The sequence below is a fragment of the Neurospora tetrasperma genome (genome assembly GCF_000213175.1).
Source record: "Neurospora tetrasperma FGSC 2508 unplaced genomic scaffold NEUTE1scaffold_3, whole genome shotgun sequence".
NCBI lineage: Eukaryota > Fungi > Ascomycota > Sordariomycetes > Sordariales > Sordariaceae > Neurospora > Neurospora tetrasperma.
In genome coordinates this window covers 357557-370348 of record NW_009799101.1, presented here as the reverse complement: position 1 = coordinate 370348, position 12792 = coordinate 357557, and the positions used below count along the sequence as shown (strand labels likewise).

The window sequence follows — 12792 nt, the reverse complement described above, 5'->3', positions numbered from 1 at the left end:
TTCTCCTTTTCGCTCCAAATTCTATAAATATTCCAACCTGGTAGTACCTCGCCCTAAAAGTTTTGTTCCGCAATGTAAGTGGAAACGAACACATGTTGTACACGGCATTTCCAACCATATTGCGACCATCAACTTGCGCTTTCACAGTCTAATTCGTTTGCAATCATGGCTTCAAGCAGTGAGCCATTCCCTGCGCGCAGTGAGGATGATCTGGGTGTCGCCGATGACTTTTCCACCTTCGTTACAGGCACCAAGAGGATGCTGGAAGCAACCAGCATTGATAGCCCGGTAAAGAAACGGGCCAAGACGATTTCGAGCCACGAACATGATCTCATTCTCAACCACGTAGCCGCTTTCCTCAAAGACACTCGCCGGACAGGAAAACTTCACGTCTGGTACAACGCTCACCGAAAACTTTACGACCACCTTCAAGCACGCCGCGCTGAAATGCTTGCGCACTCCTCCATCGACAATAAAGTCGACACCCTGGGCCAAGTGACCAAACACAACGATTTGGATATATCAGAGAACAGCGACACTCACCGAAACTACTTCGAAGTGCTACTGGGCCGTCTTGAAACTGCTTTGGAAAAACATTGCCCCAAAACCCATGACAAGAACCAACCAAATGCGGCGAAGGATCCCAATGAGGTCAACAACAGACTCCCCTGCCTCCAACCGTCCAAATTCACGCACTCACAACGTTCCTGCTCCGCCTCCCGCCAAGCACTCGCTCAGCACCCGTTCCTCGCTCAGGACAAGACCATCGAGAATACCTCGGCAGTCAACGGGAGCAAAGCAGAACCTCCTCGTCGGGGAAAGGCCAGGAGCTACTTCCCAGCGCGACGCTCACGTGGAACTTCCAAGGGCGGTTTCATCAGCTGCACACCTATACCTTTGACTTCCACCAGCAAGAATACTACACCAGAGCCAAAGCCGGAGCCAGCACCGTTACCTCTTCCCTCACACGAGTTCATCGACCGCGGGCAATCGAATTTCCGACCCAAAGCCATCCCGGGAACCAAGGCAGAGCGCCTTGCTCAGTACATGAAGTACTGGCCGAGGCTTGAGAAGCCCGACGAGAACGCAGAAAATCACGACGGACATGCAGCATACCTAACCAGCACCTATTGGCGTTCGGTATAGCCTTCCTCTCGCGGCATTGTCTTTTCCCTGTTACCAGCACCCGACTAGTATGTTTTACGGCACAACGGGCCTCAGCACAGATCAGCGGCTTTGGTTTCCTCTATCGACGACTGTTACCTCGATTTATCGGTTCTCTTTTCAGCATCTCTGGTCGGTGGTACCATCCTCGTTCAGGGGCATAGAGCAGGGTTATGGGTCATGTTTGTCGGCATTGGCGTTGAGGGTTGACGTTGGCATGTAAAGTCTGGCACATAGCAGCACAGGGGGGATGGATCATTTGTCGTTGGGTTCGAGAATTGACGGGTTTGGTGTGGCTTCCATGAAACTACTACCTGTGCAAGTATGCAGGTATTTGAGTGTCATCTTCGCAATAACTTGACCTTTGAACATCGCTGTCCTGAAATCGTAATGTGTCGGCTTCACTTCAATGCTTACCTATGGTCTATGTCGCTCGCTGTACCTCCACCTCAGGCTGTTGGCAACAGACTGATATGATGGCTGATCGATTTTGCTAAAGAGGTGAAAGAGGGGCTTGATACCCTCTCAATACCAGATTCTATGTTGGGATGAGTCATAAGGGCGGTAGTCGAGGGAGTAATGCGGAGTGTCTAAGGATAAGGTACCTACCTGACCTTTGCCTAGGTAGTGTAGGTACGCTGCCAACATTAAGGTAGCTGCGTGCTGGACTGAAAAGAGGCCATCCGCCGGCCTTTTTGTCAACGAACTACTACATCTTGCAAGTTATATAACCAGAAACACGAAGGACAAAAGAAAGGAAGATTTCATGAATTGGCCCAGTTGTTGTCAACATTTGTCTCGATGTGAAAGTTGTTCAGCGGTGGTGATACACAGCGATGGAAAGGCAGTGATGTGGCGCCCATATTCCCATCCGAAACTATAGGTGCATGTCTTGTTAAGAACACTCACAAGTATTAGAATACCTACCTACTACCGATAAGATTTGAGGCAGAACGCCTCAATAAAGTAAAGCACAGCACACGTCCAAGAATACCTCTTCGCATAGTCCTTCGGATGGCACCATTCAGCATTCAGTTGCCGACAAGTCGATCATCAGCTCCCCTCACCTGCTTTGCTCCCTCCATCTCACCTCTCAAACCACCTTTTCCCCCTTTTCTTCATTTCCCTCGAACACACAGCCTTTCCTTCGTCTCCCTTGCCAAAATCCCCAAGGCCAGTTTGAGCAAAGCATCTTCATCCACCTCACCACGACCGATCGCTGAGTAAGGGCAGCCCAGATAGCAAACGTGAGAATGGTAGTCGGGATGGTACATGCCCAGTACAGTACAAAATGCCGAGGTTGATCCCAGCTGCCAAAATAAGGCATCGCAAAGAGCGCGGCGAAGAACATGCCTGAGAGGGAGGACATGGTCAGGATGGCGATACTCTTCATAGCTGAGCTATCCCGCTGAGCAGCTGCTGCGAAGTCACGGCTTGCATGGGCGATTTCGATGTTGGTCTCTGAGTCTGTTTGGGAGAGGTGGGATGATAACTGTGGGAGGTAGTGGGATAGGTAGGTAGGTAGTCAGTTAGCTGTATTGATTTCTAGGAGCAGCCTGGCTGCCCCCAAGAGTGTTGGTGATTAGGTGTAGGCTGTTTGAGACATGTCAAGGGGAATAGTAGGGGAGCAGAGAAACTTACGAGTAACGCCTGGTCCCGGACGCGAGCCTCGTTTTCGCGCAATGCCGCTCTCATACTTTTGACCTCCTGCCGTAGGAACCGAATCGCCTCCAATATGTTATTGGTGCTTTGGATCACCTGTTCGGTTTTGGCCGATGGTGGGATTTCTATGGCCATAGCCTCAAGGTACTGCCACAGAGATTCCACGCCGTCCAAAACGCATGTGACATAAACCACGTGGTTCAGAGCACGCCCTATGTACTGGTTTTGCTCAATAGCTCTCTCTCGATCGATTGGAGTACCATTCCTTCGCCCGTACCCTTTCTTGAAGTGACCAAGCAGGTTATTGGTTGTCCTCATAGCTGAAGACATACACCATCGAATCTCGCGAAGGAGGTCGCGACAGGTATGAACTGTGAATACCGATAGAGAAAACGGCAAATAAAGAGGGGAACACGCTTCTTCCTTCACATTTGCCAAACAATCGATTAGGTAGAGGTAACTTCCCTCCACTAACTCGAGTGGTCCATTGCCATGATTAACCATGAATGCGACGCATCTTGAATCAAATGAAGGGTCCTCTGCGTGCTGTCGAATTGACAACCTGAACATGACACCGACAGCGATGAGTTTCATTGTCGCTATACCGCCGTTCGCAATCCCGCCCGAAAACTCAAAGTAGGAGTTGGGGGGTGCGTGAAGGATTCGATTAAATCGAGGGTCTGGGTTCAGGGTCGACACAATGTCCTGGAAGGTTGACTGGTTCATCAAGAAATATATCAAGGTTCTCGTAGCTACTATGAGTAATTTAGTACCATGATTCATGGGTCTGTTTTCTCCTTGATCCTCGTTTTCAGGTGTGCTGAAGGCCTGATTACCGCGTTCAAGGAATTTGGTTAGGAGTAGATCATTCACTGCGCATTGTGTGTGCCAATGGCAGGTACCTGGATCATATGGATCTGGCCGGACCTCGATAGCAGTGGCGTTGTTGTACCGTGTGTCGGGTGGGAAGTAGCATTTATGCCAGGTTTCTTTGGCTGCCAGAGCCCGAAGTCCGTTCATGTTTACCGTGAGTTCGTACCTGTAGGGAAAAGAAGAATGGAAGACAGAAGAAGCCTGAGGTGAGTAAAAAAGAAGCATTGAAGACAAGGAAGGATTCTGATTGAGGCCATCCCATGCTCATATATCTGGATTTATCTCATCGGGCACTGCTACTTCAGCTTGTGCTCTGTGAGCATACTACCCGCTGTCCAATAACTTTGTGACGCCTTACTTTGATCGGGCGTTTTTGCGACCCCATATGCAGATCGCCGTTTCAACGACTTTCTCGACACAGGAGTATGCATAGCCACCGCCACATCACCTGGGGCTGAATGATCATTGGGGGTGCATAAGAAATGACCGCGGTAACACTCACAGAATGACACCGTGCCAACGGAATCCATGATAGGTTGCCCAGGCTGATTCTAGCCGAGCAATGGCAGGGCGAATGTGTCTTCCAGATGTCGGAGGTGGAAGCAGCACATCTCCTCCCTTTGTGGAACTCAACACACCCCGCTGTGCCAGACAGCAGACTGAAGCCGGATCGCCTTAAATCCTTCCACTTTTGAGTATTCTAGCCCAGCTGAGGGAGGGTTGTTATTTGGAAGGAGGGGAGGGTGGTGAATTTTGCGCGAAGATCGAACTGACGTAGTGGTAGAATCCAATAGGCGTGGAGATCGAAGATGAGGTGCCTAGGTACATGTAGTGAACTTGGGTCGAGCGAGATCTACCAGAGAAAAACAAAGTAAAAAGAAAAACAAGGTAAAACCGCAGAGGGCAGATTCCAAATACCTTCGTTGAGGCAGTCGCCCTTGTCGGCAACGAAAACCCTTACGGCGCATTCAATGGTCATCCGGTCGCCCTCCTTCCAATTTTCCCTCTGCATATTGGGAGCTGCTGTAAATGGCCAAGAAAGCGAGGCCGGGAAGGCACCAGGCCTCCAGATGCAGATGAACGCAGGTCCAATCGACAGCAGGGTACCGCTCATTTCACGAGGAAACAACAAGCATCCAAAGTGATTTCAGCGGTAAAGTCGCAGTGGGTACATGCATAATGCACAGTACTTCCATTATCGTTTACAGTGCTGGCCTTTTTCCCTCCACGGGACGCCGAGCAAGCGCACACACTTGACCAAAACACCATGACCGGCATCACCACGTCAACATCTTAACATCCCAAAATCGACTCAACACCCCACCACCACGATCAACGCCAACATCTTTTCGAGTCCTGGCTCCTTCCCTCTCGTACCCTATCTAAGCCCTCCAGACTAGCCGTCTCTCTCTCTCTACCTACAGTAACAGGCGATACAGTCAGTAACCCATGCCTGTCCACATAACCTCACCTCCCTTCAAACCCTGACAGCATAACTCCCCTGCCCACCACTCACATACACCACATCCTTATCCCCATTCTGCCTCTCCACTGCACAACGCAATATTGACATACCACCTACTTTGGATGTCTTCGTAATGCGTCTTGGTGGGCATTTGGCCCAACGCCGCAGACATTAGAGCCGCGCGGAATTTGGAAACATGATATGGGACAAGAGGCTAAATACCTACCGAGCCGAAGCTCAGCAACCAAATCTGGAACTTCCTTGTGCCGTGTTTTCTACAATGCCTCGTCCTGCCTTACGGAGTCGTGTAGCCCGGGACGGCACAATGAACGGTCATATAAATGGCCATTCAACAGGATACTCAAGCTGCACTTCGTTTCAGGCCGCCAGGGAATCACTTTGTCCAGCATATATGTTTTAGATGTGAGGCTGTGTATCGCAAAGTCCAATCTATTCCATGTTAATGTGCCGTGCTTTTGAGATCGATGCGCGAGCATAGAGGTAGCCACGGGGACCAGTTCTGGTGGAACCAGCGAAACCACTCTCTGTCCTGCCTAGATACCTACCTACTGAAATTTGACATTTTGGGAACGACATAAAGTGTAGGTAGGTACCAACGTTTGTCCTTCCGGTAAGACCCCTACAAGTGAAACACCTTCCCAAGTGCTCTGCTCTGCTCGGGCTCAAGTCCGAACACATATATTGTAGATTTCTAGATATATCAAACAAAAAGTGTGCCATTCAGGGTTCTCTTCTTGACTAGAACCAAGGTAGGTAGGTAGGTACGAGCCGTTGATACCTAGGTAACATTTACCTCGCTTCGGTTCCTTTATAGCTTTTCCCTTGTTGCGACATATACGTTGCGTGCAGGCGACTCCCGTGATGGATGGTGACTGAGACAGGTCTAGAAGTCGGATGCGATCTCCCAGCTCCATTTTTGGTATCGGTGTCGGTATCGGCGTGACAGTGACAGTGACGGTCTCAGTGAGTGACGGTGTGTGTGGGCGTCACACCAGCGGTGTACTGTGTAAGGTATCAGTCAGTCTGTGTAACGCAGCCTAAGTGTAGGTACTTCCCCTTGACCTATGTCGCCTGCTAAATACCCCAAGTCTTACATAGGTAGGTAGGCTGGGCCTAGACTTCGCTTGGATGATGATCCCCCCTCCTTTCATTTCCGAAACAGATAAAGTGCTTTATATAGAGGTGTGCTCGTCGTCGATGCGGCTCTTCTTTCTTCGCAAGGGGGGCTAGGGTTACTGGTCACGGTTACTCCAAAGACTATTCTAGACTACACTCTAGTGACGTTACACAAGCCCAAGCCCAATCCCAACCCTGAACTCAGTGCCCTTTACCCCTGAGCCCTACATGAGAACGGGAGAGTAAACAAGATCTGGTCCAATCTAGCTGAGCCAGTTGAGGAGCCCAATGGTAATCGAAGAGCCCAATGAAATTTCAGGTGGAGTAAGCCCTGAGCTTCTTCACACGTGTACGTAGAGTAGGAAGCAAACACAATTCCGACAGATTGGATAGATGATCGATGGCGTTGGCCCCTACCATAGAAGAGGTACAGAAGTGGGGCATTTCCGGGTTTACGACTTGCATTTTGAACAGTCTTGGAGACAGTGTGTTGGAAGCATCTGGGAATTATTGGTTTGTTATAGTAATGGAAAGCTGGTTTTTTGGGGGGTTTTGTGGATGTAATTAAAGATCTCCGGCGCTAAGAGTAGTATATCTGCAAGGCTCTTGCGTGATGGGATGTTTACACTAGAAAAAAGGGAACAAAAGGAAGGATACTAAAGATGGAAGTAGGACATGAGTAGACATGTAAAAGTAGGTAGGGATTAGTCGACATGTATGTACTTTTATTGCATCAATGACGGAGGGAACCTATCCCGATGCTCTAAAACGTAAGAGACATAACTTTTTGTTCGTCGACATCGTGAGCTTTTCATCGACGTCTGCCCCGTAGGTTAAGAGACAGACAGTCATGATAACTAGAGGCAGTACAATGAGGGCCCCGGAAAATGTACAAATGGAAGGGGATGATGATGATGATTACAATGGCTCTCAAATGCAACAAGACCCTTGGTGATAATGAAAGAGCATTGAACGCCTGTCGCCTGCTGATGCGAGGCCCCATAGCCGTGAAATATCCAAGTCCATCTCAGAGAAGATAGAAAGAAGAGAAAGAAGCCGACAAAGGGAAAAAGAAAGGAAATGTCCACCCCTACGTCGCCATCGCTTCTTATCCAAACAACTCCCCGTGTTATGCGCCATTCTCCGTTTCTCATATCGTCCTTTCCTGCCCCCTTTCAACCCAAAACTCCATAAAGAGATCACCAACCGAGATCAACCAAGAAAGGAAGTCTGAAACTCCAAATGCATCGGCATGCCGCCCGCACCGATCGGCATCCCGTATCCCCCATGTCCGTGCCCATGCACATGTCCACTTCCCTCCCCATTATTTCCTTCCTCATCATAAGAGTGTTGCGCAAACTGCATATGTCCATTCTCATCCATCCACATTGCTGGCCCATGCGGTGCTATTGATGAGGATAGCAAATGCAGGCCACGACACTCGTACGCCACACCCTGCTTCACCAGATTGGTAATGCACCTCTCGCTTCCGTCAAACACATCGTACGGGTAGATAACGCTTCGCTCGCTGACAAGCTTGCTCTGATCGAATGCTCCTCTCTCCAACAAAAGCACCGCACAGCGTAAATATCGTGCCTCCATGTACACATCTGTCCTGACGTCCGTCCTTTGGATCGCGTACTTGATGAGCTGAAGGGGAGTGTTGCCGCAGTTATTCATCACGTTCACCTGAGCGCCATGCGAAGTAATGAACTTGACAGCCGCCACAATGCCAAACTCAGCGGCATAATGCAGCGCCGAGTTGCCTTCGGTGTCTCGCTCGTTGAGCCAGGCTTCGATGTCCTGCTTGGTGGTTTTGGGGCCGATGCCGAGGAGGGCCTCGAGACGCTGGTCCAGGTTTGCCTCGCCCCCGTGCTTGTCCGAGTCTCGACCGGAAGCAATCTTGCACAAGAGACGCATGACGGGCGTTCGCTTGATGCTTTGGGAGCTGCTGGCGGTGCTGCCGCGACTTGAGCTGCCGCGCCAACTGTCCGAGTCGGAGGTCATGGTAATGCGGGTCGAGTTGTTGCACGAGGAATCCCCCATGAATTCGGGGAGATAGCGCCGGACAAACTCCTGCTCGTCGCCGAAGATGCGGTGGAGTTTGGGCGATTGATACGAAAGGTTCTTGCGGATGCAGTGCCACAGTCGTTCGTCAGCCGAGCACTTGTTGGCAACAAGAAAGCGGGCCGTCCCGTGGCCGACTTCACGGAACAGACAATGAAGGATCTCGATGGGGAAGGTCTTCTTCGGGACCAGGTGTTGTAGAAATGTCCGCTTCTCGACGTCTCGTTGACAAAAGTCGAAGCCCCGTGATCGCAGATGTCGCACAAGGTTGATGAAAGAAGCTGGCCTTAGCTTTGGGTGACTTGGGGGTTCGTAAACATGGAGAAAAGTCTCGCCACGAACGTTAACTGCCTGGATATCATCAGTGTGTCGCAGAAGCAACAACAAAATGGAAACACGGGCGCCCCATCGGGCAGCGACGTGCAGAAGAATGTTGCCATACTTGTCCACCATATTGGCCTCCTCGTCGGTAACGGTAAACTTGCGGAAGGCATGACCTTCAGAGTCCTGGGCTTCAATGGCCTTGGATAGTCTCTCATGCACACAAGGAGGGGAGCTGGTTTCAATATGAGCCGAGCAGCACATGGCAAGCAACGCATTGTTCAATTCCTCCGTCTTGGGATTAACAGAAGAGTACTTCTTCTTGAACAAGGGGTTCTGCAGCGCCTTGGCAACCTTTGCTTTGGTTGCTGATGCCAATGGCTTGTTCTCTTCCAGCAGAGAAAGAAAATCATCTCGACTCAACTTGCTGAGCGCAACCGTAGGACCGTTCTCGCTATGGCCAACCCCCTTGGAAGATGCCGATGACGAAGAACGGGCAAGACTGGAGATACCCGACGATATGCTCGACAGCACCGATGCCCATGACCTCCTCTTGAATGCCGACCTAAGGGATTCCGAGGCTGACTTGAGCGAACTTGACATGGACTTTTCGGACCTCACTGGTGACCTCTCTCGGTGCGATGGGGCGCCATGAGAGGTGTGCGAAGTCTCCGGGGAGTTGATGGGTGACTGGTGAAGCTGACATGACGCGTGGGATGCGTGCGAGGTTTCGGGGCTTGCTGTGGCCGACTCGGATAGCAAGGCTTGTGGTGATGACTGGGCGGAATCGTGACGGCCTCGGTGATGGTGGATGTGTTGATTATTGCGGAGAGGGTTTCCGTCCAAGTTCATGATGATATCCGTATCCATGGCCCCCCTGTCCACCATACCCACTCCCATGCGACTGCCCAGGGACCCCGTCGGCGATCTCCACTCTATGTCGGCGGCGGCATGGTGCTGGTTCGTATTGCTGCTGCGTGCCCTGTGATCTCGGTTTTTCCTCCTCATCCTCCTCTCGGCTCTGACTGATCTAAGGAAGCGCACTCGAACCAACATCGAGGCCAGGTCCCTCGGTCGCCAGTCATCGATGCGACGGTCTGGTAATAGATTTTTGAGGTGCTTGTGAGAATTTCGTTGCCTGTGAAACATGACGATCCTCGAGTCAGTAATCCCGGGGCTTGGGTGATGATCACCGTCACACCTAGTACTGCAATATTACGGAAAAGAGGTGATCGCACCTTGGGTCAAAAGTGCCATCCTTTAGCCTTTCGAGAATGCGCACCAGGGGCAGGCGCTCGCTTTGTGTGCAGACATAGAGGCGCAACAGCTTCCGCTGTTTAGAGGGCGGCCATGGTTTCTCGCGTCTTCCGCGGCGAGGATACTTGCCAGCGCCCGGCGGCGACGAAGAAGTGCTCTGTGTGGTTGCGACTCGTACTTCCATCACACCAATCGGTCACACACTGCACACTATGAGAGCAAAGCGGGCGTCGCTGTTGTGGTTGATGAGTGGGCAGCCGACATGGACGGGCGCAGGCGGCAGAGCGGGGGGGTTTCGCCTTGTCCTGGGCGGGTATTCGGCAGTGACGACAGCTCTCGACAGGTACTGTACGACAGATGCTGCGCTTGTGGATCAGAATGATAATGTCGTTGTTGTTGTTGTTGTTGTTGTTGTTGTTGTTTGTTTGTTCTGTTGTTGTGCAAGCCTTTGCAACACAAGAGGCAAAAACGAGCGAATGACAATGGGGGCCTTTTTTTCGGGAGGGGGAGCCGGCAGAGGTTTAAGAAGGAGGTTTCCGATTTCTCAGTGTGGTCCAGTCCGTCGTACTCCAGTGTGGTGGTCCCCGTCCAGCGTAGCGTTCGACGGTAGCGTTTCGCTTGGCTTGGCCATTTTCCAGCTTGTAGTGTACAGTATTGATTGCCCCCCTGTTCGGGATTGCTCTGGATTTGTCTTGGTGTGGGTAGGGCAATTGGTGGATGTTTCGTATGTTTAGCACTCTAATATGCGGTGCAGTAGCGCTCCCTCGTTGGATGGACCATCAGAATGGCCTCCACTAGCGGGATTCTCCCTTGGTGTTTTTGTTTTCTAGAGAGAGCCGCCAGATCCTCAGTCAGTCAGTCAGTCAGTCAGACAGACCATTGTGCAATCAATGTACATGACATCAACAACAGGCCGTCTTGACATCGGTTACGATACGGTGCCGCGGGTTTGTCATACACCACACTACATACCTACTTTTTCTTTTGGTGCCCTGTCCGGGTCTGCCAGGCAACCAATAACGGGGCCAAGGGGGGAAAGGTGTGGGTGGCTAGGAGGACCCCAGTGTGCCAGTGGGCTGTGGGACTGGGACCGAATGGAAAGACGCTAAGACCGGCGCCATTGCTGGTTCCTGATGCATCCCACGGAGATGGAACATGTTAGCTCAGGTCATGCTAATCCTGGGCGGAGACGATGTTAGTGTGGTGTCGAATACCTAGGTAGTGCCAGGAGTGCAGTATCGAGGTATCATGTAATGGCCGGCTGGATAGCCGCGGATAGGTAGGCTACCTAATTTGGGCGTAGGCCACCATTCGCGAGCTGGCCGTTGAACGAGGTCTGGCTCGGTTGTCTGATGGCCTCCTCCTGATATTATTAAATTCGCTTACCCTCTCCATGTTTGCTTGTTCATGTTTCTGTATATGTCCATGTATGTGTGTGCCTCGGCGACGTCTTGTTCTGCTTATTTTTCTTCTGCTGGCAGCAGCAGCAGCAGCAGGAGGGCGGGGATCAGGGTCTGATGTCGAGAAAGGCTGTACATAATGTACAGTACAGTTACGGCCCGGCTTGGCAGTTTTTCGTGATTGCGACGTTGCTATGTGCCTGGGAATGGCGCGGACAAAGGTCTTTCGGTCGATGATATAGCGGGTACTATGGCGAGGATGTCTCCCTGTTGCTGGTGGGTAGAGAGAGCTAGCGGGTTGCTGGTGGATCCCGTCTGGCTGCTGATGATATCTCTGCTGCTATCAGTCTTGTCATTTCCGTGGTAGGCGACGCGCGACTCCATTGTAAAGAGAGAGTCCCAGCCTGCTGACGGCGCACTGGTCTACAGCGAGTACCTACTGAGGGGAGTCAATATTCACTAGTCGGCAAGCGGATTCCCTGAGATGTCTCCGCCATCTTGGAGGGAGGTACTTGTGTCATGTACTTACGTAGTGTATGTAGCTGTCATCTTACCCCAGACTCCTGACTCTCCTCCTTATAACCGTGTAGCCGTGTAAATCCCGACAACAAGGGACGGAGGACTCGGACGGCAGCGGAGCGGGAAGTGGGAGAAGGGGGGGGAGCGCGGGCGGCGGTCGATGTCCGGGCCTCGCTGGTGTCACGGTCCAGCACGGTCGAGGCTCTCGAAGTCTTAAACTGCCCTTGATTTATTCGCAAATTGGACTGGTGACTACACTACTGCATTGAGAAAGCCACCGAAACCGGCAAGTCCCGTGACAGGGGCAAGTGACGACGGGCACAACTAAGGTAGGTGACGGGAGCTTCCTCATCAGAGATTCCAGGCAGTCTTCAGCAGCGCAGGAGGGAGGGTTCCTTCAACTACGGGCAATATTTGCTGAAAACGAAGTGCGCAAGATAAAATGATGTTGATTGGCCAGGCAATGATCTCAATTCTGCGCCCCACAATTTCCCGCTGCTGCCCGGCCTGCCCCTCCTTCTTACGGTGCTATGATTGGCTGAAAGGACTTTTCTTTCCGCAGCCACAGCCGTTCGGGGCAGGCACCCTCGGGGATCAACAACAGGAACCGACAGATCTGGATTTGGGTCGTCTCACTCTTAGTTTCCTTTCCTTGTTCATAAACTAGCTAGGGTACGTATCTTGACACAACGGAGAGAGAAAACTTTGCCTCGGTTGTTGCCCGTCAAAGAAATGTAATCCGTCCTCTGACTTGTTGATGGAAGAAGAAGCAAGTTCATCTCGGAGAAGGAACAACAACCTGGACAATAGCATACCCCGTACTATCACCTCATCCTTGCCCCCCTGCCCCGGCCACAAGCCGTCAATGACACCTTTGTGATCCGAGAACCGAGAATCAAAACCGAGCCTTGTGAGGACTGGGTATTT

The 12792-nt window shown here is 51.5% G+C and overlaps 3 protein-coding genes across 3 annotated transcripts; 1 reads left to right on the top strand and 2 right to left on the bottom strand.

Moving 5' to 3' along the window:
• Positions 1-165: 165 nt before the first annotated feature.
• On the top strand, positions 166-1146 carry NEUTE1DRAFT_137142 (uncharacterized protein; the record flags this gene model as incomplete). The annotated part of the gene is made up of 1 exon (XM_009852139.1): positions 166-1146. One exon carries the CDS (start codon positions 166-168, stop codon positions 1144-1146), a length of 981 nt encoding a protein of 326 aa, XP_009850441.1.
• A 1111-nt stretch (positions 1147-2257) lies between these two features.
• On the bottom strand, positions 2258-3144 carry NEUTE1DRAFT_145959 (uncharacterized protein; the record flags this gene model as incomplete). Its single annotated transcript, XM_009852138.1, has 2 exons — positions 2258-2656; positions 2806-3144. The coding sequence occupies 2 exons, from the start codon at positions 3142-3144 to the stop codon at positions 2258-2260; spliced, it is 738 nt and encodes a 245-aa protein (XP_009850440.1).
• Positions 3145-7408: 4264 nt separating this feature from the next.
• NEUTE1DRAFT_145958 (uncharacterized protein) lies at positions 7409-11730 on the bottom strand (the record flags this gene model as incomplete). The annotated part of the gene is made up of 3 exons (XM_009852137.1): positions 7409-9827; positions 9928-10103; positions 11596-11730. 3 exons carry the CDS (start codon positions 11728-11730, stop codon positions 7514-7516), a joined length of 2625 nt encoding a protein of 874 aa, XP_009850439.1.
• Between the last annotated feature and the right edge of the window lie 1062 nt (positions 11731-12792).